This window comes from Penicillium brevicompactum, assembly GCF_028827555.1.
Source record: "Penicillium brevicompactum strain IBT 35665 chromosome Unknown utg000003l_segment0_segment0, whole genome shotgun sequence".
NCBI lineage: Eukaryota > Fungi > Ascomycota > Eurotiomycetes > Eurotiales > Aspergillaceae > Penicillium > Penicillium brevicompactum.
In genome coordinates, this window is record NW_026623206.1 from 1,236,427 (window position 1) to 1,262,600 (window position 26,174).

Below are 26,174 nucleotides of genomic sequence, written 5' to 3' on the forward strand. Positions count from 1 at the left end.
ACGAGGAGAGAAGAAGGAGGAAGAGAGGCCCTCTACGACTAGCTACTGGGGAGCCTGGCAAACAAGGCAAACACCTGCCGACAAACGTGATTCATCATGTAGAAGCACCTAGCTCGTAGTCGCCTCCTAGAGGCCTGGCTAAGAGCGGGGGGCTGATTCCCTTCGATTTTTTCTTCTACTGTAGAGTCTTTGGAATTACCACGTATTATTTTCCTTAAAGCTCAATTACTTCCACTTAATTCATTTGTATTATTTAACTGAAACTCTGTGGTACGCTCTCAAATTAAGATAGTGACTGGTACAAATGAATATACTTTTACTACAGTAATGACATGGCCAGAAAAAAACAGAAAGATTTTTCAGTTACTTACAGCTATTGACTGCCGTAAACTTGGGGCAAGCCAACTAGGACAAAATTAATCCACTTTGACACGTCACTGCCCAAGAGATTTCTCATACTAGTTCTCACATCGTTACTTGGCCGATGAAGCCATGTATTTGCCTGTATGAGCGGACCAGAAGCTATGATTTATAAGATACAACAAATCTGCTTAAGTCTTTACCTTTTAGATCTACTCAGATTCAAGTTATATCCATCCCCTTCAAAGTTCTACCATAGGAACCGTCTCTCTCCCCGCCTTCATTTTTTTTTTTCACTTTTTCTCTCTTTGCAAGCCAAGGCTTCTACATACACTCCATTTATTCACAGACAGAATGGACATCAAGCAGGCCGAATGGGTCAACGCCTCTGATCTGCCGCCTTTCTTTCGCGATGAAGTCATGGGGCCGGCGGCACGCGTAACAAAGCGGTACTTTCTTACTGGGAAAGGCCAACTCGACCCCGCACTTGTCGAACTAGAAACCCCTTTTGTCGTTTGTATTCTAGGATGTGGGAGAAAGGGCATTGGTGTCTCCATTGCGCTTTCTTACGCAAAGGCTGGAGCATCCGGAATCCTTTTAAGTTCACGCACCGAAGCTAGCTTGAAGCATGTTGCTGAACAGGTTAAAGCTATCAACCCAAGCTGTCATGTGGAGTACGAAACTTGTGACGTGTGTATAGAGGATGATCTTGTTCGATTGGCTTCTCGCTGCACAGAATCTTTTGGTCGACTTGATGTTGCGGTATTGAACCAAAGCCAACTACCACGCCTCATCCGCAATGACGATGGGAGCCAACGCTTCCCCTACCGTCTCTTTGAAGAGCCACAAGAGGACATCGCTAATAGCTGGAATTCTAACTACCATGGTTCCTATATGGCTATTAAAGCATTGCTTCCTCTGATTCAAACTTCAGTTGACGGCCCCCAGTCGATTATCATGCTTTCTACTATTGGCGCTCTTGATACTGAAACCTCATCCACGACCTGCACACCGTCTTATATTACTAGCAAATTTGCAGCAAGTCGTCTCGCAGAACTTGTCCACAATGAGTTCAAGTCAGATGGCGTACTGTGCTTTGCTGTTCACCCTGGATGTATCAAGGTCAATGACGACTTTCCACTTCCTTGGGACTGTAAGTATTGCCACTGTTTACTGCTTATCGATGGCACTGCTAACTAACTCACTATGAATAGTCCTGATCGACGATCTTAGCCTACCTGGTGGATTTTGTGTCTGGCTCACAAAGATGAGGCGGGATTGGCTCTCAGGTCGCTTTCTGGTCTCAGGGTGGGATGTTGATGAGCTGGAAAGTCAGAAGGATACAATTGTAGCCGAAGACAAATTCAAGATTCGGCTGGCGGTGTAGATGAGGTTTGTATTGTTTCAAAAAGTGTTAGATCGCGTGTCTAGATACAATAGCTAACTCTTCACTTTGAGTCTTTTTCCCCCCTGCTTTATGTAGAAAACTCTGCAGTAATTTTGTCGGCGGCGGTGTTTACCTGGTTTGCAGGGTCCGCGCTGATTGTTTGGCGGTGTTTGTCCTGTTTGCCAGGCTCCTCCCAGGTGCAGATAGACCTAGATAGAGAGAGAAAAGTTCTCTCTCTCTCTCTCTCTCTCTCTCTCTCTCTCTCTCTCTCTCTCTCTCTCTCTCTCCCCCCTTGTTTTCACCTCGTCTCTCCAACACTTCTATGAATTGTACAAGTCTGTTGACGGGTTTCCCGTCGATACTGATAGATAGTTGTAGATCGGGAGCTTCTCTCTCTTCCTCCTTCTTTCTCCTCGTCTCCCACAATACATAAAAGCAATGCTACATACTGCTCCTAAGCTTTGCTCGATAAATTTTCACACGGAGAACATATTCATTACCAAAAACACCAGGAAAGAAGAAGATAGAGTGAACTAAAAAGTGGTCAACAACCTTGGAATGACGTTATATCTCAATGAAACATCAACTTCTTGTGACAAACCCAAAGCATCAGTCTAGGATAACTTGAAGCATACTATCTCCATGCGCCAGCATTAATTATTTTCTTGACAGCTTACCAAAATCGTTGGCAGCAGCGACTGTTTATAAGTATATACTTTGTTGACCTCCTTAAGTTGACTGGAACTCTCTCTGTCTGAAACTAATGACAAGAACCAGGAGTAGAGAGCCAATTGAGACCACTGAAAAGAGGAATAAGTCAGCAAAAGACCACATTCCTCTAGACATTACGGGCAAGGTTCTCACCTGGGGGTACGTAGTAGCTCTGTTGGATGATCGTTCGCACTGCATTTTGAAGATGAGCGGGCACATATTTCAGCGACTGCCGATGACTCAGTACTTGGTCAATCAACTATACGTTATTTCAAGGGTTAGTTTATTGCGCCGATACGGTCCACGGGTACATGAACATAGACTCACCTCCTGGCTTGCTGTGTTCTCCCCAAGAGTAGCTTTCAGACCATTTTCGATGGCGCTTCTAACCAAGGATCTTGATGAAGTTACACCTGCCATGAAGCCAATTTGCTGGCAAAGATAAAAGGTCGTAACTGATGTGGCCGCATTTTCATCAGGTTTGGCAGCGGATAGGGCAGTGAATTGAGAAGAAAGAATCATCCCGAGGCCGATTGATGAGAAGAATGAATATGCGATCTCCCACATTTTTGGTTCGTGCAAGACCCATCGGATCAGCATAAGGAAAAAGCTGGAACAAGCGAGCACAATGCCAAACTTCGTATAAAGGATATATCTACCCGAACTGTCATGAGAGTGTGAGTGATGAACAACACGGAAGATGTAAGAAAACAGACTGCTGGAGCATTACCTTCTTATCATCCTGGCAGTGAGTAGTGAACCGACCGCAAATCCAACTGTAGATGGTGCCCAACAAATGGAGCCCTCAACGACAGAGAGTCCTCGGGTGCTAACCCAGTAGTCCGAAACTATTGGTATCGACTATGAACAGGCAAGAGTGAGAATTCCGTTCAGAGAGTGGCGTTGATAAAATTCAAGGGGCCTTACAGCAGAGTTGGTCACTCCAATGAGCACCTGCGCAGCATAAATCAAGCCAAGTTTGTGTGGCTTGAGAAGGTACATATGGATTAATGGGTTTGTGGCCACATAGACTTCGTTGATGAAGAACGCGCCAAACAATGCCAAGAAGGCGATCCCCAGAGTAACCAAGGCGGTTGACTTATTCTCCATATCTTGCGCTGGGACCACTTGAATTAGACCGAGCAAGCATACAATTGCGGTCATGAGAAGGGCGAGCCCTGCAATGTCAAAAGACTTCGTCTTCAAAGTAGCGCCAGCATCCTTGGTCGTGTCGATTGAGCCATATGTTTGCCCAGTGGAAACATTAGACTGTGGCTTCTTAATCTTAAGTGAAAGTGAAATGACGGCGATGCACAGGATCGCAAATGGGGCGTGTATCAAAAATGCCCTAATGTTCGTTAGCTGGTATATGAAATGCATTCAATGTCTAGGCCTTACCATTGCCAGCCAAGGGAAGTAGTGAGAAGTGCACCCAAAGGAGCACCGCAAGTGATTCCTATTATGGAAGACGTGGTAACGTAAGAGCGCAACACTGCAACTTGATGAAAGCTGCCCATTTCTGTAGTTTGGTTCGGAGTCTTAGTCAAGCGATCTTTCAAGAAAGCCATGCTCAAAGTACAGATTGACATACCGTTTACCAGAACAGAGACAAGTTCAACCATCCCTGAACCGCCGATTCCTGAGATAACCCGACCGGCGAGGGCAAGGTGGATTGAACCCGAGATTCCACTATCATTAGGTTAGAAACAGGCTTTTCTCTTAGGTTTCGTAAGGTCGTGGGTGGGAGATCTCACGTTAAAATACAACCGAATCCATATAGCACTAATGCGATAAGAATTGCCTTTTTGGGTCCAGCTAAATCGCATGCTTGGCCATGCTGCGACCGTCAGCCATAGGGCCAGCACATGATGATCGAAGGGCCTCACCAATGGAAGTGCAGTTGTGTATCCCAGGTTATAAGAAGTAATAAGCCACGAAGTATAATCCGGGGCTTCTAGAGCGGCAGCGACATCACTGCCTGTAGTAAGGATAAATGATTCATCCGCGTTGGCGAGAAAGCAAGCTGCGTTCCGAAATGTCAGTCATGAGGGTATTGATTTGCCATCAAAGCGAAGTAGCAGCCCACCTAGTAAAAGCGATGCGAGAGCCAACTTGCCAACACGAATGTGTTTTGAATTGGTCATGGACTCTTCATCATCAACCCCAACAGGTCTGTCAAGGAGTGCCTTCTGGTCATCGATGGTCATTTTCGAGCCCGTGATGCCTGTGAATCGACAAGATGGCAATCAGATGAAAGAAATCCGTAGACGGTCACTCTTGGGAGAGTGCAAAACCATAGTCCGTACTTAAGAGTGATCTAGTCTGTAGGGAGGCAACCCTAGCTGAAAATTCTTTGATCACAACCATCATTTTGGCTGATCGACTGCATAATCGCTGCATGAAAGTGGGGAGGTTTGTCTCACACTTGAAATTAGCCAATCATCGCGGTCGCTGGGAATGTGGCAAGCTCTGTTATGTCGCACGAGCGCACGCTTCATGTACTGATTTACGACCTTGCTGAAACTCTACATCTTGCTTAATAGGAGAGCTCCCAGATTGGAAATTGAATTCAGGATTGCTTGGATATTACAACACTCATGTACATGTACCAATCCATGCATTCTGCATGAAATACATCATGGGAACATATTCATGTCCGGTTTAGAGACCAGTGGCTCGGGTATTGGCTCGGCACGGGTCGGTGGCAATGTGAGCGAACTTTGTGATCTGAAAACAAGCAAATATCAATTATTGGGAAGATTCAGCCGTCCTCTTTGCCAATTGAAAATGAGTATTTGTTATTCCGTAGGGAATCTAATTAATAATCTGCTCACCCCTTGCTGTGGTTGATTGGGGAGAATCGCTTTGAGTAAGATGAAAATGTGAGGAGGGCAACCCTTTCTTTTTGTGCGATCTTTTCGATTCTACGCCGTACTCTAATACCACTAGATCCTCCTGCCGAAATGACCATTTTCTAGGCATTACTCCGTAGAGCACGCAAAGTACAATTGATTTGTCGCAGATTTCAGCTCCTCCACTGGGTGGCGAAATCAGAAATTCAACCACAACAATCCCGACGGCGGGTGGACGTAGGAAGATTGTACATGAGTTCAGAGAACGACGAAGAAACCTGAATCTCACGAACGGGGCGTCATGATTACAGTAGACCCGAGTTCCGCACCAGCCTGCAAAGCCCATAGCCTACTGTAAGCTACCACAGCCCCCCAAGGCGTGGTGTTTTGGGCCTAGAGCCTAATCCCAAATGGGTTTGAAGGGGGCTTATTGGCATCTTAACAAAGCAAATGTGCCAAGTTCTACGGAGTATTCCCGAAGTCCTTCTTGCCCCGGACTCTCTGATTACTGTTGGTCCCCCTCGCGTTTTCAACTATTATCCCGGAAGTAACAATTCATACTCCATACGGAGTACAGTAGTCAGATATGTAAAACATATATTGATGACCAATATTTTTTGGCCATTTTTTCACACAATATCCATGGATCTCACAATAACCATAATAAGCTAGGTATCATGTAATTAAGAATATATGTAAAGTATTGTCATAGTCTCTAGTTAATACTTCATACTACTGTATGTTCCAAGAAAGTTTACTCCGTATTTGGTAAGAGGTTCTACATAACAGATCGACTACCCTGGTCAGTGCATTCTAGGCTTCAATTGGAGTCCACAGTCCAGCCCCCAATGGACTACAATAGGTTAAAATACGGAGTAGGGTCCTGGTATCCACTACTTAGAGCTATAATAGCTCTCCGTACGGAGTATTTCCGACAATATTTGAGAGCGTATTTGATGCATCAATAGATCTATTCACACCGGGGGTGACCCAGTAGTCACCACCCCACCCTTATTATGTCTCATATCCTTCCACTGTACGGAGTACGGACCTCGGAGAAGTCGCTATTGAGTCGCTCGCCGGGGGAGACTAACAACCAGCACACAAATTAACGCACGAACAGGAAACAATCATAGTGGAGACCCCTCTTCCCGCCACATTCCTGCGCCGCTGAATATGTACCTCGATTGAGCCCATCTCTTGCCAAAGAGCAAGTGACCATTTCATACGCTTTCACGGCGCTAAGGCAATCAGCGCCTCACAGCCATCACATTCAAACTGAGCCCGAACTCCACCGAAATGAACAATCAGTGCGATCTGTGAGTATTTTTTGACATTCGAAGTCCATGTGCCAGTTCTAGTGCAAGGTAGCGGAATTCAGAGCTAGATGCACGGAGTCTACTCTTTACGCTAGTGCTCTTTATAAGTGTTCGGGCAAAGTACGCCATACTATGGAGTATTAATGCTAGTACTAATTGACAATTCCCGCATGATCACTCCTTGGTTGCCTAGAATACCACCATATATCTAGGTAATATTAGACTGCCTTAGATTATAAATATCGAGAAGTCTGCTGATCGACAAACTGACCTTGAAATTACTCCGGATATCACCAAACGTTGTATTATCAAGACTTGATAAAATGATCCTATATATCTGGATAGTTTACTCCTTTCGTTCCTCTCTCTCTCCCTCTTTTCTTCTTTCCCTCTCTCTCCCTCTCTCTCCCTCTCTCTCCCTCTCTCTCCCTCTCTCTCTCCCTCTCTCTCCCTCTCTCTCCCTCTCTCTCCCTCTCTCTCCCTCTCTCTCCCTCTCTCTCCCTCTCTCTCCCTCTCTCTCCCTCTCTCTATCGTTCAAAGTTGATATAATAAGATTTTCTCTTATCAACCCTGTACCTAGATTTCTTATTCTCTAACTTTAAGGTTGAATCGAGCTAAAAGTAGTCTCAACAATAGCCATATAATATTGGAGCTAGATATATAGAGCTTAAAATCTTACTAAATATTAGTATACTGGAAAATACCGTCATATTGGCGGCGGCGTTTACCTGGTTTGCAGCGTCTCCGCGCTGCTAGATAGTCGTAGATCGGGAGCTTCCCTCTCTTCCACCTTTCTTTGTCCTCATCTCCAACAATACATGCATTTGATGCTTCATATTACCCCTAAGCTTCACTCAATACAATACAAGTTAAATACCTTAATGTCCTTTTCTCTTTACAGTGAATATACCAAAAGCTGAACATAGACATAAGATGTCATATTAGAAGTATACTGCCTGGGTGGATAGTGATTCCTAAATTTTCACCAGAATAGTCCATAAAAGGCCTCAAAGCTCATCAATTTATATCTCATCCTTCAACTGTTCACCTTAGCAGAGCTCTGAATGGCGCCGCACACCTGTAAATGGGTTAGGGTATAGCTGAAATGCCAGCAAGCTCTGGCAGTGGCTTTTGCCTAGAGATCAAAGAGACCTATAGTAGCGACCCAGTTCCAAGGATCATGCAACACGAGAGCATGTAAAAGGTCCGCCAAAGCTGGCATCCTTGGACTCGTGGATCTTTTGCTGGGGTAAGCATAATTCAAGAAGTCGGAAACATATCAAGGTTGACTTACCAGATCCACAACAGTTCCATACAGCCCTGCTCCAAGAACAATGATCCCAAAAACAAACACAATGCCGTTGCAAATGGTCCTGCAAATGTTTTCTCGTGAGAAGCAGCTGCCTTCTCTGACAAGAACGAGCCACATGATCGAAGGGATATAGAAGCACAGCCCCGAATTGAACAAAGATGCACTAATTGACAACAAGAGTGAGAACACTGGGATAGCCTCTGCAACCACCCACGAAACGAGTGTTAGGACTGTCACCAGAAAACACCAGATGACCCATCCCTTCTTTGTATTAACGTAACGGAGAACGGAGTCACGATATAGATACGAATGGATATAGCGAGCAACGATGTTGGTGTTGATTGATCCAGATATAAAGATAACTGGAAGGGCAACGCCAAAAGCGATTCTCGATAGAAGGGGTCCGGCTGAGAGTAAGGCAGGAGATTGCACATTCATTCCCACAAATGAATAAACAAGAGCGCCAATGAGTGTATAAATGACAATCTCAATGACACCTAGTGCATATATCGCTTTGGGAAAGTCTGCTGGGGTGTGCATTTCACTAACAAAGGATGGTATTGCTGGAGCGAATGAATATGCAAAGACGATATTGTTGATTGCTACCATGGCGCTCGCAAAATCGGTGTCTTCTGGAGGCCAAGCTGACCACTGTGACTGTGGTGAGGTAATTTGCTGTTGAGAACTTTGTACACCTGTTGCAATTACTGTGATCCCAATAGCGGTAAATATTGAGACCACGTCGATGTATCCAAGTAAAGCGATATCGGCAAATGTTGGTGGAATGGCCAGTATAAGCATGATCAACGCTGAGGCTATTCCGAATACCACATTGCAAATGTCACTTCGTGTGATATCAGCTAGAGCAATGATGCCAGTCAAACAGTGTGATCCCACACTTAGCAGCAGCTGGAAGATAAAGACAACCGTGACGATCCAGAACCCCGTTTCCCCTAGCATAAGCCTCCCAATGTCTCCGTAGTGCTCAACCTGTGGATGCTTGAGCTTTACCGCGCCAACTTCATAGCTAGCATATGTTGCGATGAGCCCGATTCCAACGGAGCAAATAACACCTCCAACCATACCGAGAGTCATGAATGCTTTGGGAAGACTCAGGCTTCCGAGAGCAATAGCTTCCACAATAAGAAGAATGACAAGGCGTTTCCAGCCGAGACGGGAAAACTTCTTTTGGCCCTCAATTTTCTTGGATCTTGTGAATTCTGCCTGGGAAAGATTTGATGAGGGGGTATCGTTTTCGTCTTCGTTTGACTGGTGTCCCGTAGTCTCGGGTTCTTTCTCGCACAATCGAGAAGAGCCATGCAGGGAATTGAGGCGTTCCTGCCTCGTGTAAATCTCCATTGTATGTAAATATACTTACTAAGGTGGAAATAAAATAAATTGGGAAACGATCGAGTCTAAGTTCTTTGGTACATAGGTTTAAATAAGGCGCATTGCTTTGACCTCGCCTATTGTACTCCGTTAGAGAGGTGTAGATCTCAGAGACGCCACGATAACAGCATGCAGACATCCCTGCAACAAATTCTGGGGAATATTCCGTACCCGGTCTTTATACTAAGACCTGCAGTTACTGCAGAGCTTCATTGAGTGGCATATTCTCACGATTGGACCGTAATGAACCTAAGCAAAGGGGGTAAAGAACTTCATAAGTCTAGCCTATAAAGATATCTAAGTTCCGCCTGGGCAGGGATCTCAGCCAGCCACATAATATGCATGTTATGATGTTTCCAAGGTTGTGTAACACCAGCCCTGGAGCGATCGGCGGTGTAGTAAGCACTGAAGTCGCCCCTTGGGGGAACAATTTTTAACCCAAGACCCGGAGTCATGCTTAAACTTAATGAGCATAAGGTGGGCTTAAAAAAGAAGCCGAAATGATGAAGACAGTTAGTGAATCTAAGGCTGTCCCAACGCCGGAAAAAAAAAAAAAACGCATACCAGCAAAGGTCATGGGGGTGGTTGCTGTAGTGGAGTTTCCAAAAATGATAGCGCCCGATGCGCGAAAATAGACCCCCAACGCGGTGCTGTACAGATATCACACTAAAATGGCGGTCTGAGTACAGTTGATCACTGTAACTGATTGGTTCAAGAAATCTTGACCTTTTAATTGACGGGATCAAACAGTAGTGCCCTTGATCCTGATAAGCAGAAGCAGGGCCGAGGCTAAGGCTAATATGCTAAGACCTGGAACGAGAATAGCGTAAGTATAAGGCAGGCTTTGGGGTATCTACTCCGTATATCATGGAGGGAGGGGTGGAATTTACCAGGGCAAATTACAAAACTCTCGCGGTAGCAGAAATTTACCACTCCACGCAGCTCGTCTGGTAATGACCACGAGAATTCAACTTTGTCCAGTACATGTTTGATGGTCTGTCAAGTGATGTTAATATTAGGATTCCCCGTTGCAATATCGTTTCTCGTACCTGAGCTGCTTTCGCGTCCGTTCCAATCTCTCCACCAAGCAATTTTTGGTACAAGAGACGTTGAAGAGGCTGGGTCAAAGCGACCCCAACCATGTTCCCAATTTGCTGGAAAAGATAGTACGATGTGATTGAAACCGTCATGTGTTGGTCGGAAACGACCGAGCTCAGTGCGACAAACTGGGCCGAGCAGCTCATTGTAACCCCGAACCCGGCAGTTGAGGTGTATATCAACTCCCACAATTGTGGCTGGAAAAAGGACCAACGGACGAGAAGTATAATCAAACTCACGGTGGAGATACAGAGTCCAGTTATGGAGCAGGCCTTGTAACGACCCGTGCTATAAATAAACGAAATTGTTAGAGTTGGGTTGAATGGGGTGCGACAAGTATTTCCTACCGTTTTATAATGATGCCTGTCAGAATTGCTCCAATAGTAGCTCCAACAGCGAAAGGAATAAGACAAAGTCCGCTTTGGGCTGTAGTTAATTCGTGAGTTTGGACGAAATAGGGACTAGTTGTAGAAGCGATCTTGTGCGAGTGACATGTCAGTTTGCCATATCAAGCTTAGTCCGGTGAGTTTAATCCAATCACTCACAATGTAGATCCCCATCGAGGAGAAGAAGGTCGCGCACCATATCAGACCAACTTGGGTACTCTTGATGAGATGGAACGGAATCACAGGGTTGCTAGCCCATTTCAGTTCAATCAATCCGAATATTGTGCCACTGATCAGGAGGGCAACTGAAAGACCTATAGGAATACCAATCCGAGGACCACTCAGATCGTACTGCGATGAAAATTGGATAAGAAGAACGAAGGCGACAATAGTGAAACTCAGGGTGATTATTCCTGGTATGTCAATTGATGGGCGCTCTGCCGTCTCCGTAGTTGGCTTCTTTGTCCATTTCTCTTCATCTTCGACGCCCGCTTCTTGTGAGGAGGCCTTGGCATTGACAAGGAGCTTGAATATCGTGATCATAGCACAAATGCCTACCAGCGGTATGTGGATGAAAAAGGCACTATATCAAGTAGCTTTCAATTAGCGCTGATACACTGGGCATCTTTCAAGGCGGGTTGCTCACATTCGCCATCCCAACAAACTGGTAAAGAGGGCTCCTAAAGGAGCACCGACAAGTCCTCCAAGAACCACGCAGGCAGTAAGGTAACTTCTCAGCACCGCCACCTCACGTAGATCAGCCATTTCTGTGTACCGAAAATTGCCGTCAGAAAAGTGGAATAGGGGGAAAGCGATCAATGTCAGAAGCCATACCGTTTAAAGCAACTGATGCAAGGTCTACCATCCCAGCGCCACCAAGACCTGCCAGAAATCGTCCGATGATTGCTACAGGCATAAGTTGCGCTGATCCCCTATCAATGTTAAGTCGTTGCTTGAAAAGGAAATTCCAATAGTTGTACTCGATTTCTTACATCACGGCGGCTCCAACTGCATATAACACATAGGCAAGCAAGAAGGATTTCAGTTGGCCTATAATCTCATAGATCCTACCATAGATTGGCAGTGCTACCGAGTAGCCAAGATTGTATCCTGCGATGAGCCAAAATGCAGACGAAGGTTCCCCTAATTCTTCGGCGATACGCTGGGAGGTAATAAGAACAAAGCTCTCATCGGTCGTTCCGAGGAATGCACCTATACAGGAACACACCATGTAATCAGCACAAGAACAAAGGAGCCAGATAAAGTGCAAAAATACCAAAATAGAGGGTTGTCAAAAGCATTATGCTTTTTTCCAACCGAAATTTGTGCTCATTATTTTCACATAATGTGGACTCCTCAGAGCGCGACACGGGCCCAGCAGGCTCGGACTGGTCCATGGTGAAAATACACGAAAAGAACGGAGATATATGAGAAATGGGTCAGAGAGATGAATTGCTTAATATACAAGACCGATCGGCTTCAGGGCACTCAGTACGCTTTGAAGTGTTGTTCGACGTATCTCATGATTTGCAAGGCGTTGGAATGCAAGGTAATATGGGACCTTACATGTGATGCAGGTCTACGTAATAGAGAAATCAAGCATCAATTGAAGGTTGCATCGAACTAAGCATTCTGATAAGCCCTAGAGTCTTGGTTTTTTGGGGCCCGGAAAGATCGTTAGATCCGCTTCCCGTTATGGAGAAAGCCGGTTGAATTCCAGACGGAAGATCACCACTCCTTGCTTATTGAGCCGCGTAAGAAGTACCGAGGACTTGGAAAAAGAGCTGGTATGTCTCATCAAGCTCCAGCCACCACATTCAATAATTTGTTCGTTGCTGTTTCCTAGCCCGCCCACGTGGTTAACAGGTATGATGATGATGTATTTGTGTTGCGTGGACGGCGAACGAGGGCTGAATCGTAACCGGCTTCCCGAATATCTCTGCGACGTTACTTCAAGACCGCTTTCGGTGACATCGGGAGAATGATCTTGGCTTACCCTTACCTTACACCGAAAAGGACTCGTGGACATGTATCATATCACAGGATCATATCATATCCTACCAAAAGCTTTGTTTCAGTCTGAGATGAGGATCAACTCTGTGTAATTAGATGCTCCTTGGGTCAACCTTCTGCCAATGTCAGTAACACTGCACAAGAAAACATTTAAGATTGAAACACACCACCTATCCCTACTCTAGATAGAACTGGGTGAGAAATACAAAAAAAACGACATGGAAAGAAAGTCAAAAAGTGCGATCAAACCGCCAAACCCCCTTGAGGCCTGTCAATGTGTATTCGGTCTTATATACAGGCTGGCAACTAGTAGGAGTCCTACTATTGTTGCTAATGAGACAAACAAAGGGGCTGGGAAGAGACCTATTGTCATGCTATAGGTAGCATTCAGAAGCGCAGGAACCACAATTCGAGCAATTGAATGAAGGAAGCTCAGCACTCCCAGCAACTGCCCTGATTTTAAATGGGGCGTTTGCGCAGCGAGACATGATGTCAATAGAGGCGTGATGGATGAGGAAGATGCAAGAATCAAGGAGGATACGACATAATGGCTGGGCTCTTGTGAGAAGGCGATGCCCGTATAGCCTATTAACTGCAATACGAAGTTCGCCCTGACCAACCACAGTTCGGATTTGAAAGCAGTCGACCGACTCGGCATATCCAACCTTCTCCTCCATCGGCGAACCTGGACCAGCACCGGGGGAAATACCACGGTCAAAACCACAACACTCCATGAACAGGTGATGGACATAAAGAAGCTTTGGGTGGTCGGTGCCCAGGTGAACAAGAATGCCGGGTAGGCCAATTGCAGTGTGGGTAGGCCTAACATAGTCCCAAAAGCAATCATGTCCATAACAGCCAGAATGAGGGTATTCTTTTGTTGCAACACTCTAGATTCCCAAATGGACTTGATCGATACTAGACAATTGCGGAGGCCCCGGCTATCGGAGGGTGGTTCTGGCATGCCTCCTTCTTGATCGCATCGTTTGTTGGACTCAGGGCGACAGGATTCGGGCAAGACAAGAAGGATCAACAATAAGAGGGATATATGAGCTCCCACTGCAAGCTGGTAAATGAGCTTGAGGCTATCAGGCGTCCTTAGCAGTAAGGCGGTAACGACAGGCCCTCCCGCGCCCGCGAAGGAAAACGCCGCCTGTAAATAACCAAACCAGCGCGCCCGGGAGGTATGCTGCGTGAGGTCGGTAATGTATGTCTGAGAGGTTGCGGTTGCCGTTATCATGGTTCCGCTCAGGCCTTCCATTGCATATCCCACGAGCAGCCAGTGCATATCTATCCGATCCGGATAGCGGAGTATAAATGCCATGAGCATCTCATATAGTAGCGGGCCTACCACCGCAGAGGCGAGGATCGGTTTGCGACCGATGCGATCCGAGAGGGAGCTCAGTATGGGGGTGGCAAAGGCACTCAGGAGACCCGCTGTCATCTGGCCATATATGAGAAATCGAGATAAATCGGATTGCGCGTGTTTGTTGGCGAAACATTCTGTAAGTTCCTCGGTAGAATCCGATTCACCGGGCCGTCGACGGGAATGTTTCTGGTGACAGATCAAGGATAGTGTCGCATTAAATTCCGGGATGGCCAAGACGCCGAAAATGAACATGTAAACAGTGTAAAAGCACACGGCCCATACTGGCTATGAATCTGTCAGACAACTAAACTTCTTATCAGAACCTTGGGGGTTGTGGCACACTGAAGGTCGTCGAAAATGTGGCCAGGAGGGAGTAGATGTGTATTTCCTGCGGCCACCCTGCTCGTCTAACAGGGGCAAGTTCTCATGCTCACCATCTGATAGAGGGTTCATCGTTTCGGAACAAATGTGATTTGTGAGAATAGGTCAATAGGACTTAAGATATTGGAAAACTTCAAAGAAATGGGGGCTGGATTTAGGCAGGAAAAGAGGTGAGCATGTATGGAGTAAGGTCCATGGACAATAAAAGCTGTACAGTCTATTTGGGCATGCGTAGCCAAGATATTATATGTACGGAGTAACAAACTGGTTGTTTGCTGGGGCATGCAAAAGAAATATTCGAAAACCAAACAAAGGGGGAGATTTTAAATGAAACGACGTCAAGCTATGTACATTGCACGAGACATGCCTATCTCCCTCCAAGTACTCCACTCCGTTCCGTGATCGGGCCGCTTTAACTAGTGGCTTGCACGGATCCCTGTTGCCATTTTAGCCAATTTTCGGGAAATGGCTACAGCGGCTATTACAATCCTGGTGACAACACAGCCTCTATGGTGGGAGAATAGGCTGAGGTGACCGGCAATTACATTGTCTAAAATACAAGCCCAGTACGGAGTAAGGAGAGAATCCATAGGAATGGACATGAAAATTGGATGTTCCCAGTCTCTGTAGAAGTCTCTGTGGGAAGTACTGTCACAGTAGGACAATGACCTAACTGTACGGAGTACTCCGTACCGAACAGATCATCAAAGTCCCTCCCCGATCCGCTCCATATTTCCTGACCGCCATGCCACATTCAAACTCCTAGATACGAAGGAGTCTGGTGTGACTACGTGTTATAAGCATATCACGGTTTTCTATCATTTGACATCCGTACTTGCTTTTGCTTTTTCCCATAGATTTGGGCGTTGCGATCAGAGCCTTGAGGGAGCCCGAAATGTGTTCTGAACTTGGTAAATGATCAATGCATTTGATCTGACTACTGTTGTGCTCTGTAGATAGCCAATCAACAGACAGAAGGCTGACAATGTGATTCATCACTAAGAGCGTAAGAGTGTGAGCTAGCCACTCAGCAACCCAGGTCACCTGACTTATCCCGTCACGCAGACCATGACCTATGCAACAATTTCAGTGGCCTGAGATTTCACGTCATCCAAGGCGCTTGGATGGTCCAGAGATTTTGCGTTGTCCAACCTCTTTCCCTCTTCTTGCTTTTGCAGAGCTTGGGCCAGAGCTTCAGGATACCATCGCTTGCCCACCTCTGGATGACTGGTCAACGCGTTGATCATGAAGGCCTCTCCAATCACAGTCTTGAAGAGATCCGCAAAGAATGACTCCGCATCAGACCGAACGCTTGCATCACGCAAGCTTGTGATGTGCTCTGGAATATCTATTTGAATATCTTCCTGTGTCACATCAAAGCCAAACATCTGGAAGAAGGGGAAGCTAAGGCGTGTACCAAGTTGTCCACTGCCTGACTGGTTTCCTGAGTATTGGTTGCATGTGAGGTTAACTCGATGAGTAGTCGCAACACACACTCCCTGAGTCAGAGCCTCCAATGAGCGACCGATGTTTACCACCAGTGTACCTGGGACTGGGGGTGCTGGGATCCATTCACCCGATCTGTTCTGTACTTCCAGGCTGGAATGCTCTGTCCCCTGTAGGAGATAAGTCAAGAACGAGCCATCCTTGTGAGGCCCAACCCCTTGGAACTGTGTGTCGGCCCCCTGTGAAGGGTCTGGTGCAGGGTATGCCGCTATCTTCATCCCACTCATACATGGCTTTCGGAAGAATTTTGTGAATACTGAGGGGTCCGTGTCTAGGGCTTCGGCAACCAAGCCTGTAAATGTCTCTGACAAACGTTCGATTTCAGACAGATATGCTTCCACAGACTTGCGAAAGCCAAGCGCTACCTCTTCTTCTGGCCACTATCAACCAAGTTAGCTTAGTTTCAGAAGGTATAGCTCCTTATAGATACCTGGTTTGGCCCCACAAGATTGTACCAAACAGGGAGCTCGGAACTGTCCACAATTTCGTGCAATCCAGCCTTCCCCATGTGCATCAAAATTAGCCGTCATTCTATTTTAGTCACCTTGGGTGGAAAAGAGCATACCCAGAATGTTTCTCTCTCGTCAGCCTTTGCAGCTGTTCGCTCATTTCCTAAGCCAGTATATCCTCGGAACGACTTGGTATTCGCCATGTTCACTTCCGCCTTCTTATCAGAAGGCAGGCTGAAAAAGTCACCCGATGTTCGTAGTAGATCTTGTTGCACTTGATGCGGAACAGGATGATTCTTCAAGTAGAAGAAGCCGACTTTGACAAGTGCATGTCTAAGCGCAGACAAGAATTGTGGCTTCGTAGAGGGCGAAAGGGCATCTTGAAAATCAATGATGGGAAGAGAGTCGAAATTTTCTGACATTGCGACAAGACTTCGTATCTTCTTTGACCGAATAGGATAGGAAAATGTTTGAAGCACCAAGTATGGTCTTTATCGTAACTGTATAAGAGGTGGTGTTGACACAAGGTATAATATGTGGGAAATCTATAGCCCAAGGATGTTCAACTTTAAATAAGCATCTTATTGGTCTAGTGATAAAACCCCGCCTTACGGCTACACTTCAAGATGAGGGAAAAGCGAATTGGACCCAAACTCGTAAACCTTTCAAGTGGCACCACCCAGGTACAATCGACAACTCGGGGTGTGTTTGAGATTACATCATGGTGAGCAAAAATCTGAAGTCTTGCATCCACAACCCACCATCCTGTACGGAGTAAGTACATGCCATAGGGCAAAACGGTGTTGATACAATAACATCGAACCATACGGTACGGTAAGCCATTTATTCCATACCGGTATTGTAATTTAAAATTCGTCACATACGTATTGTAAGTGAGCGTTTGTGAGTAAGAGCTAACTCCTATTCACCACCCCCGAGGAGCTGCATATACCCCCTGCATATCCACCTTTGCATACTCAGCATCTCATATGATTGGCCATTAAAAGCCACATCTATCAGTGGACCCCGATGTACATATACTCCGTATCGCGTTATGCATTAGTAGAAGCTCGTGTTTGCTCTGCCCTGCGCATACGGAGTACTCGATCCTTGCCAGCTGTTTCGGAGTGTATATGTGGATCTTAATATAGTATGTAGCTTCCAATGTTGATTCATGCTATATTAGTGGAACAACAGAGCAAGATATGCACTGCACTGCTCAGCTCATGCTTTCTCATCACTTCGAGCCGAGCGCCAACCTAGGAAGTGGGGCCCTTCCATGCTTTGGCCGCTCCTACGTATGGAAAAATCATCCCCAACCACTTCTCCAACAGGATCGAGACCACAATGCCAACACCACCAGTGGTCAAAGCCAGGGACCATGCAATGCACTGCTGCCCACTTAGCTTTTATTCTCCGTATGTCAAGACGTGAGTCGCTGCTTGTCAGTGATTATGACGTCAGAAAAGCTACCCAGTTGCACCTACTCCGTACTCCGTACATAGATCTACTATGGGACCCGAATGGGGAACTGGACCATGCCACGACGCGATCAGCACCACAAAGGACGACAACAACATGCTCGCCGAGATGGCCGCGGGGAAAAAAAAAAAAGATGGAGGGGGTGGATAGATGTAGAGCTTCTGGAAATAGAAGCACCTGCCTACACGTATGCATCCGGTAATCAGGTCTCCGAGCTGTTCGGGAGAGACATTTGAGACCTATAATTATTCCGGGGCAAATGTCTTGCCCATGATCGAGTGCATATGGATGCTCCCTAAATTCTAACTTTTACTTTTCCTGATCATAGCAGCCTGCACCTCCCTAGAAATTGCCGGCAGACTTGCCGAGACTTCTCTTGTGTACTACTTTGAAATTATACTCATCAGCGGGAAAACGATTTAACCCAGATGCAAATTAAAATTAGACGATAAACTGATACCTAAGCACAACGTTTTCGGAGCTCCATCCATGGATTCGCTGCCTGCGCTATGTTTCGAAAAGAGCATTGGAAACTTCTCATTATGAGAAAAAAGTGCGAAATCCTGGCCATGAAGAAAAGTGGCGAAGCTGGAAAGTTGGAAAAGGAAAAAAAAAACAGGGTTGAATACCACGCCTGTACCATCCATAGTTAGATAATCAAAACTTAGCCATTTGTGTAGCAATTCAGATGGCTATTTCAATCGCAATTATTTCGGCTGTTCAGTGACTTGTTGCTCAAACCACTTCCCAGCATATCGGGCTATCGCATCAACATGTTTCTCAAATAGATCTCCCAAGATAATCATGATGGTGATACAGGTAAGAAGCGAACCAACCCAGGTGAATGTGAGCGCGCCTTTGTTTAAACAGGCCGCCTCAGATCCAGGATACCCTTCCCCTCTGGCAATGTACCAGAACAAGTTCTGCAATGGCCACTTGAAGGAAAAATAAACTGCAAAGTGAATTACATAGACTGGATAAGATATCCGGCCCATATACTGTAATAGTTGCGAGTCGAGTGGGTATTGCAGCCATTTTGTATTTGCAATAGTGATAATCACCAGAGTTGCTCCGAGTCCGGTCCAACATCTGTTGAAAATTTCGGTGACCGTCCACCATGGGGAGGTTGGAATGTCAAGTAGGAAATGATACTCTGCGCCAAGGGGTCCGTCATCTGGTAAAGACATCAGAAACAAACCCCCAATGAAGGCTGAAGGTTTCCATAGGTAATTGAAAGCGGTCGATGATTGGATTTTGTTCCAGCTCTGGTTGACAGTACTCCCGATAGAGCGGTCGGAAGGTTCAGAGTCAGAGGACAGGCGTATGGCACCCTTTGTTTCTTCGGTGTTTCCATAGAGGTGCTCCGCAACGCACATGCCTGACGTGAATGCGAATAAATCCCACTGCCCGAGGAAAAACCACCAAAAAGCTACTGCTGTGAAAAAGAGGCGACGGGGGAGCGGCCTCCAAAATCCAGTGACAAAGAGCAAAAAGTAAACCGCCAATGAGCCACGAAAATCAACTGGAATGGACCATAATTGTGGGTTCAGAACACCCTCCAAATCATCTCGCTCCAGCGTGTTGGCGATGTCAAGTTCGTATCGAACAAAAGTGGTCAGATGAACCAATTGCCACAGCGAGAATTTGATGTGCGCCCAGGGTGCTTCCAGCGGCTGCAAATCCCAGGCTCGCTTCATCATTTGGATCGCTTGTGGGTGAATTACTAGACCACAAAAGAACAACAAATTTGATAGGAGAGAGATGCAGAAAACTGGCAGATAGAGACGGAAGACTCGACCAGTTGCCTGCGAGGACACAACCTTGATCCAAGATCCATGTTTGTCGCCGGGGAGATTCCGGGATTGAATGATGGGTATTGAAATTGCAACTCCGTACAAGACCATGAAACAGGTGACCCATGAGCTTGAGGCAAAGATGAGTCGAAATGGTGGAAGCTCAATTAAATGGCGATTTGCTTCACGAGGCTCGGCCCAGTACGAGCGGAACAGAAATCCAAACACACTTTTGGGCTCCATATAGAACGCGTGTCGAACGACAGAATTGGCAGCAGCTAGACCTCGTAGGCCATCCAACCAAGTGATTCTTGTCATGTTCAAATGCCTTGTTGGTCATGGACAAGTATGGGGGCGAAAGAGCGTGGGGGATTCAAAAACTGAGAGAGCGAGCTATCTGGCGCTTACTGCTAGTAGCAAAGATAGTGGTGTGCTTCCCGCGACCAGATGGAAAGGGAAACTCGGTCTGGGATGGTTAGATTCAAGGCGCACCTGTGTCCTGAGTAAATCAAAAAGCCCACTAGAAATTTCGGCTCATTAAAAGATATCCGACCCCGTGGGACGGCTTAAGTGGCTGGCTGGTTGCTGGTTGCTGATCGGTGACGCCTTGGGCTAGGGAATGTGCATACAAGCCCACCGTCCTACATGGCGCGCGGGCTCTTTCGGGCTTTACCCCTCTTCCTTCATGGGCCTCAGAACACCCGAGAACAGGCTGCCCTAGGGAGAAGCAAAAATTGCTCCAAAATAGTGGATTCTGGCTGTGAAGCGAAAAGACCGACGGGGGAAAAGAAGGAAGGGAGAGAGAGAGATATCTTGCCAAAAGGGGTCATCTGACCGCCAAACAACACCCATCCCCCGGCTCCCCGGTCAAGTTCTCAGTAGACTTCACTTTTCGCCTTTCTGGTATTATTCGAAAGGTCCTTCAACTAAGACTACTGAATACCCTGGAAAAATATGGAATTGGTTTATTTTACCTGTCAGGGTCACACCCCAAACGACGGATTTGGCGCGGCCTAAAGGCCACGATACTTAAGCCCGGGGGCCTGCGCTCGGCACCGGCTCATTTCCCCAATCCTGCCTTAAAATTCCATGACAGCTCGCGATCATGGAAATTGATCCACTCTTTCGACAAAGATCTATGATGATGTCTTTGAATAGCTCAATATTTAATTTGTCTACTTTACTCACCATTTTCCACCGATCTATTGACAATTTCGCGATAATAACGCTCAAGGCTTTTTCCCTTTGGAAAGTCAGGAAAAAGCTGACTGAAATCCAGGTACCCAAGATAATGTGCATATTCCGGCGTATTATATCCTCGAATGCACCAGGATATTCGAAACTGTGCCATGTTGAAGTTCACAATATCCTGGAGCGGCGGATTGTTTTGAAGGCTTTTGGGATGATTCTCAATAAGTGCTTCAAGTTCCTGGACCGAGACCTGCTCATGTCTGATTTAGCATGATTGTCGAGAGGCTCAAACTCCTGGGATTCCTTGCTTACATGATCTTTGATGGGCTCTTCTCCGCTTGCAATAGCCATGGTGTTCCATATTTCATTCATACTCAGAACCTCGGTATACGCAAAGACGCGTTTGTTGATGGTTCGAGGGTCGGTGATAATACAAGCCACATATCTACCAATATCAAGCTGGTCAATCAGAGCAAAGTTTTGGTTTCCATCATCGACAATCCGGTGGTCGATAAGGTCCCAATGAGCGTGATCTGACCTGCCAGACGGGATCTTAGGAACAAAGACTTCATACCAACAACCCACGTCAATGACAGTGTATGGCAGATGAGCTCGTTGAATAGTAGCCATAACATCCAGTTTCTATGCAAAATTGATGAGACATTGAGATAGAAGGTAAGCAAGGAGCTCGCGATGGCAACCGTACCGCGTCTTGAACATTACTAACACCTGGTGGTGTAGGCGCCACCCATTCCGAAGGTATAAACCGCTTGACACCCGCTAACTTTGCGGGTTCAACCCAGTGTTTTTGGAGGTGTAAATTCTCCCAATTCATACAAGAAATGAGGACGTCAATTCCTTGCAACTTATTCACGAGAATGTCCTGCGGTTGAGCCAAATCATAGCCGACGATATCAAGCCCCTCCTTTCGTAAGTTTTCATTGATGGCGCTGCCCACCGATGATTGACGGGTTAAAGATACAATCCTCTTCGAAAATTCTCAGTAATATCCAACGAAAAGAGTGGCTGGGTGGATTCGCACAAAATTGAACTCTGAAGAAAGGAGCCCTTGAACCACGGAATGACCAACGGCCCCAGTGGCACCAAGGACACCAACTGTGGTATGGGAGCCCATGGAGCCCATGGAGGAAAAGTTAAGTGTCAACTTTTGCAATATGCAATCGCTGTGGTGTACACGAATGGACGGCCGGGGGTTCGTGCTATACTTATACTTAGTCCCAAGCAGCAGGGATCGTGCCAGTGCGGGTGAGGAGAAGGTCCAAATAGAGGACTTCCGGCAGAAAATACTCCGTAGACCTCACTAAAGTAACACTAGATGCCAAAACAGCCAGTCACTTAGTTACGTGAAGAACGAACCGAAGCTAAACGATTGTAAGCTATGTCAACCGTCATGTAGCAGCCCTAGAGTAATGATGTGAGTCCACTCCCCGGCGAGTGTCGGAAGGAGCGGTGTGAGAATAAAATTCTCTATCTCCGACTGCTCTAGACAGAACGCAAGGATCGTTGAAGCTGAGCAGCCAAGCAGCTTGAGCGGGGACATTTTGGCGCTTGCCGATCTCAGCACAGAGTTTTGAGAAAATCGAAATTGATGACCTGCAGAAATTGGCACCAATCACATTTTTAGTATTTGGTAGTCGTATCCATGTAAATTATCGTTCCATTTACCCCTCAGTAGCTCAACATCGCATGTATGTCTTGTGGGGCTCATGTTACGCGTATTTTTGCCCAACTTCGCCATGCTGTCATGCTTTCTACCCTGGAGGTATTCCGTACTTACGTCAAATCCAGGCCACAGTCCCCTCAATAAGATATAAATATAAATAGCCATGTTTCTTTATTTTATGAGGAGGTTTTAGTCCTTGATTTGATCCAGTCTTCCAGGTCAAGCCCCTCAATGTTGAATTTGGGATTGTGAATTGACATTCAGAATCAATGACCATCCTCACCGGAGTCCTCGCCTACTCAGGTGAGGCACTAGCTCGCCCAGTAACAGCTTTCTTCGCGCTGTCTATCTTGTTTGTGAGTAATTGTTCCCTGGAAAATGAGCAACAACGGTCTTGAAAATTGATTATCTCTTTGAATCCAGATTACCCTCTACCTCACCGGCGTGGTCATCTACAATGTCTATTTCCATCCATTAGCGAAGTTTCCCGGGCCTTTTTTTATGGCTGCATCACGCCTCCCATATTTACACATGGTTGCCACTGGCAATGCACCCCACCTCACCACAGCCTTGCATCGCAAGTATGGCTCTGTGTTCCGGATTGCACCAGATGAGCTCTCGTTTGTAACCGAAGGCGAAGCTTGGAAGCGAATCTATGCAACCAGGCCAGGTCATGGCCAAAAACAGAAAGATCACAGATTCTACCAGGGATCTGTCGATGGGCACCCCAGTATTCTTCTCTCTGGAGATCAGGATCATGCATTTGTTCGTCGTTCGCTTTCGCATGCATTTTCCGATAGTTCGTTGCGGGGCCAGGAGCCTTACATTCAGAACTACGTCAATCTTCTCATTCACCGTTTGCGAGAAAGATCTCACAAAGAGGCTGCGCCCGTCGATCTCGTCTCCTGGTACAACTTTGCCACATTTGATATTATTGGTGATCTTTCATTTGGCGAACCATTTGGTTGCCTCAAAAACTCCGACTATCATCCATGGGTAAGCATGATCTTCGAGAATGTCAAAGCTGGCACAATTTGTCGGGTGATCACTCGTTTGCCAGGAGGAAGCACTCTTCTTGGTTTGTTCGCACCACAAAGCCTAATTGATGCCAAAGACAATCATGAGAAATTGACGGTCGAAAAAGTCGATGCGAGAGTAGAGAAGTCTAATGACCGTCCTGACTTCTTCGCCAATATTCTCAAACATCAAAATACCGAGAAAGAGTTTCCCCGTGGAAAGCTCTATTCCAACGCTAGTTTTATCATTGTTGCAGGTTCTGAAACTGTCGCAACTATCCTGGCTGGGACAACGTATCTCTTGCTGAAAAATTCGAAAGCACTTGCCAAAATCCAACATGAGATTCGCACAGCTTTCAAATCAGATGATGAGATTAATATGGACTCCACCAGTCAGCTGCGATATACACAGGCTGTTATCAACGAGTCGCTGAGAGTTTTCCCACCGGTCCCGATTGGCCTACCGCGATATGTTGATGCTCAAGGAGACATAATTGATGGACACTGGGTACCCGCAGGTGTATGTTGAAATCTGACCTGAGCCCCGATCAAGTGAATTTCTAACAAGAACCAAGACGGTCGTTTCCGTCGCCCCTATAGCCACTTATCAATCCGAGACGAATTTCAAGCGTGCGGATCAGTTCATCCCTGAGCGTCATCTCGGCGATCCAGAATTTGCTTCTGACAACAAAGATGCAATGCAACCTTTCAGTGTGGGCCCAAGAAACTGTATTGGTCGAAAGTACGTTTACTCTCATTCTTACCTAAGATTTCCTTTCCTAATATATCATCATTTAGCCTCGCCTATGTTGAAATGCGCTTGATCCTTACCAGGATTATCTTTAACTTCAATCTGGAGCTGACAGAGCCAGAAGTCGACTGGCGAGATCAAAAGTGCTATACTCTTTGGACGAAGAAGCCTTTGATGGTCAAGATCAGTGAGAGAGATATGGACCAACCGGTGGCTTAACAAAGTTGGCTTTTACTTACATCACAGTACTTGGACGCAATGAATACTTCTTGACCAACTTGAATCAGTCCCACTTTTCGCAGCCATTTCCATGGGAATCTATTCGGAGGTCGCACGACCCAAGTTGAATAGATACCTCTCCCTCTGTCTCTCTCTCTCTCTCTCTCTCTCTCTCTCTCTCTCTCTGATAGCGAATAGATCTACGATGAAGCGTAGTGAATAGCAGTAGATCAATTTGCTAGATTAAAACAGGACGGGGAAAAGAAGGAAGAGAGAAAGAGAGAGCGGAGCGCGATCTATCTATCATGCCCTGTAAACAGGGTCACTTGACCGCGGGAACCCCGACACACTCTCTTCTTTCTCCGGTCGGTATTCTTGCCCACAGCCAGAATCCACTGTTTTGAAGCGGTTTGTGTTTCTCCTCTGTAGATCAGCCTGCTCTGAGAATTATTTCTGAGAGCTCTTGGCCGAATGTACCAGGCCGTGATAGAACTCATTGATCATATAGGCCATTTCAAGCAACTGCGAAAATTCCGCTGGGTAGCTCCAAAGGAAATTGAAAGGCGGCGAGATCATTTGTCCAAGTGGTCGATCTTGTTATTCTCCAGCACAAGTCAGCCCTTCTTTTGATTCTGCGTTTTTTCTTATTTCCTTCCCATCGCCGGTTCACAGTAGCCAATATAAATCAACTTACTCCGTCCCGTTCCTGGCTTCCTTTGACGTTTCCGCACCGGCCCGCAAGGCCCGTAGCCTAGCCCAACCTAAACCAAGAATGGTTTGGCTTACTGGGCCTACCGTTAAGCGCACTGGGCGTTTGTGGGTACCTATCGGGCTTTAAACTATATTGAACACGCCAGGTTAACCTTCCTTTTTGGTCATATTTTGATGCCTTTGGTTTCATCTCCGTTTTTAAGCTGTAGTCCTAGTGTAATATTCACATTTTGGAAGTAATTCAAAATAATATGACAATGATATATCTACCAGAGATTCAAAAGCGCGTGAAAACGCGTGCAACAAGATTTTTGGAAATTTTTCGAAGTTTCCTGAAAAGTAATAATACCTCTCGTTTAACGAATATCCACGCGCCGCCAGTCTGTTTTGGAATGATTTCAAGATAGCAAACCGGTGCTGGACACCCATGGAGCCCGATCCACGCTCTGTTGAGAGTGCGCTAGAATTCTGGCGATTGAAGTGGTCATGGTCGCCGCACAACTGACCGAATTATTCTTCGGTGTCCGGGGATCGTTGGGAATAGGAATTTTTCGCGGCCAACTTCACAAAAGGCTTTCTCGAAAAATATACAGTAAAATTTCTTCTTGCACTTGGTGGTTTTTACGACAAGGTCTACAAATAAGTCTGTTGTGAATTCCAGGTAGACCTGGTTGAAACTGTAAAGGAACAGAGCTATGGAAACCAGCCTTGGGAGGGAATAGGCTCCTGTCGAACCGATTGCTCTCTTATTCCGGGATACTCCGTAGCGTAAAATGAGATTGCTCAAAGGATACA

At 46.2% G+C, this 26,174-nt stretch overlaps 10 protein-coding genes across 10 annotated transcripts; 2 read left to right on the forward strand and 8 right to left on the reverse strand.

Moving 5' to 3' along the window:
* Nucleotides 1-714: 714 nt before the first annotated feature.
* N7506_004318 (SDR family oxidoreductase) lies at nt 715-1,747 on the forward strand (the record flags this gene model as incomplete). The annotated part of the gene is made up of 2 exons (XM_056953612.1): nt 715-1,513; nt 1,575-1,747. The coding sequence occupies 2 exons, from the start codon at nt 715-717 to the stop codon at nt 1,745-1,747; spliced, it is 972 nt and encodes a 323-aa protein (XP_056812501.1).
* Nucleotides 1,748-2,585: 838 nt separating this feature from the next.
* On the reverse strand, nt 2,586-3,025 carry N7506_004319 (uncharacterized protein; the record flags this gene model as incomplete). Its single annotated transcript, XM_056953613.1, has 2 exons — nt 2,586-2,717; nt 2,786-3,025. 2 exons carry the CDS (start codon nt 3,023-3,025, stop codon nt 2,586-2,588), a joined length of 372 nt encoding a protein of 123 aa, XP_056812502.1.
* A 294-nt stretch (nt 3,026-3,319) lies between these two features.
* On the reverse strand, nt 3,320-4,665 carry N7506_004320 (uncharacterized protein; the record flags this gene model as incomplete). Its single annotated transcript, XM_056953614.1, has 5 exons — nt 3,320-3,806; nt 3,857-4,147; nt 4,213-4,295; nt 4,345-4,481; nt 4,545-4,665. 5 exons carry the CDS (start codon nt 4,663-4,665, stop codon nt 3,320-3,322), a joined length of 1,119 nt encoding a protein of 372 aa, XP_056812503.1.
* Nucleotides 4,666-7,908: 3,243 nt separating this feature from the next.
* N7506_004321 (uncharacterized protein) lies at nt 7,909-9,300 on the reverse strand (the record flags this gene model as incomplete). Its single annotated transcript, XM_056953615.1, has 1 exon — nt 7,909-9,300. The coding sequence occupies one exon, from the start codon at nt 9,298-9,300 to the stop codon at nt 7,909-7,911; it is 1,392 nt and encodes a 463-aa protein (XP_056812504.1).
* A 1,589-nt stretch (nt 9,301-10,889) lies between these two features.
* Nucleotides 10,890-12,211, reverse strand: N7506_004322 (uncharacterized protein; the record flags this gene model as incomplete). Its single annotated transcript, XM_056953616.1, has 5 exons — nt 10,890-11,397; nt 11,461-11,581; nt 11,649-11,746; nt 11,807-12,026; nt 12,091-12,211. 5 exons carry the CDS (start codon nt 12,209-12,211, stop codon nt 10,890-10,892), a joined length of 1,068 nt encoding a protein of 355 aa, XP_056812505.1.
* Nucleotides 12,212-12,919: 708 nt separating this feature from the next.
* N7506_004323 (uncharacterized protein) lies at nt 12,920-14,649 on the reverse strand (the record flags this gene model as incomplete). The annotated part of the gene is made up of 3 exons (XM_056953617.1): nt 12,920-12,943; nt 13,150-14,481; nt 14,539-14,649. The coding sequence occupies 3 exons, from the start codon at nt 14,647-14,649 to the stop codon at nt 12,920-12,922; spliced, it is 1,467 nt and encodes a 488-aa protein (XP_056812506.1).
* A 1,001-nt stretch (nt 14,650-15,650) lies between these two features.
* Nucleotides 15,651-16,954, reverse strand: N7506_004324 (isopenicillin N synthase family dioxygenase; the record flags this gene model as incomplete). Its single annotated transcript, XM_056953618.1, has 3 exons — nt 15,651-16,463; nt 16,514-16,582; nt 16,649-16,954. The coding sequence occupies 3 exons, from the start codon at nt 16,952-16,954 to the stop codon at nt 15,651-15,653; spliced, it is 1,188 nt and encodes a 395-aa protein (XP_056812507.1).
* Nucleotides 16,955-18,721: 1,767 nt separating this feature from the next.
* Nucleotides 18,722-20,125, reverse strand: N7506_004325 (uncharacterized protein; the record flags this gene model as incomplete). The annotated part of the gene is made up of 1 exon (XM_056953619.1): nt 18,722-20,125. One exon carries the CDS (start codon nt 20,123-20,125, stop codon nt 18,722-18,724), a length of 1,404 nt encoding a protein of 467 aa, XP_056812508.1.
* Nucleotides 20,126-20,987: 862 nt separating this feature from the next.
* N7506_004326 (uncharacterized protein) lies at nt 20,988-22,142 on the reverse strand (the record flags this gene model as incomplete). Its single annotated transcript, XM_056953620.1, has 4 exons — nt 20,988-21,248; nt 21,311-21,640; nt 21,705-21,986; nt 22,041-22,142. 4 exons carry the CDS (start codon nt 22,140-22,142, stop codon nt 20,988-20,990), a joined length of 975 nt encoding a protein of 324 aa, XP_056812509.1.
* An 809-nt stretch (nt 22,143-22,951) lies between these two features.
* N7506_004327 (cytochrome P450) lies at nt 22,952-24,668 on the forward strand (the record flags this gene model as incomplete). The annotated part of the gene is made up of 4 exons (XM_056953621.1): nt 22,952-23,038; nt 23,106-24,218; nt 24,274-24,440; nt 24,497-24,668. The coding sequence occupies 4 exons, from the start codon at nt 22,952-22,954 to the stop codon at nt 24,666-24,668; spliced, it is 1,539 nt and encodes a 512-aa protein (XP_056812510.1).
* Nucleotides 24,669-26,174: the final 1,506 nt, after the last annotated feature.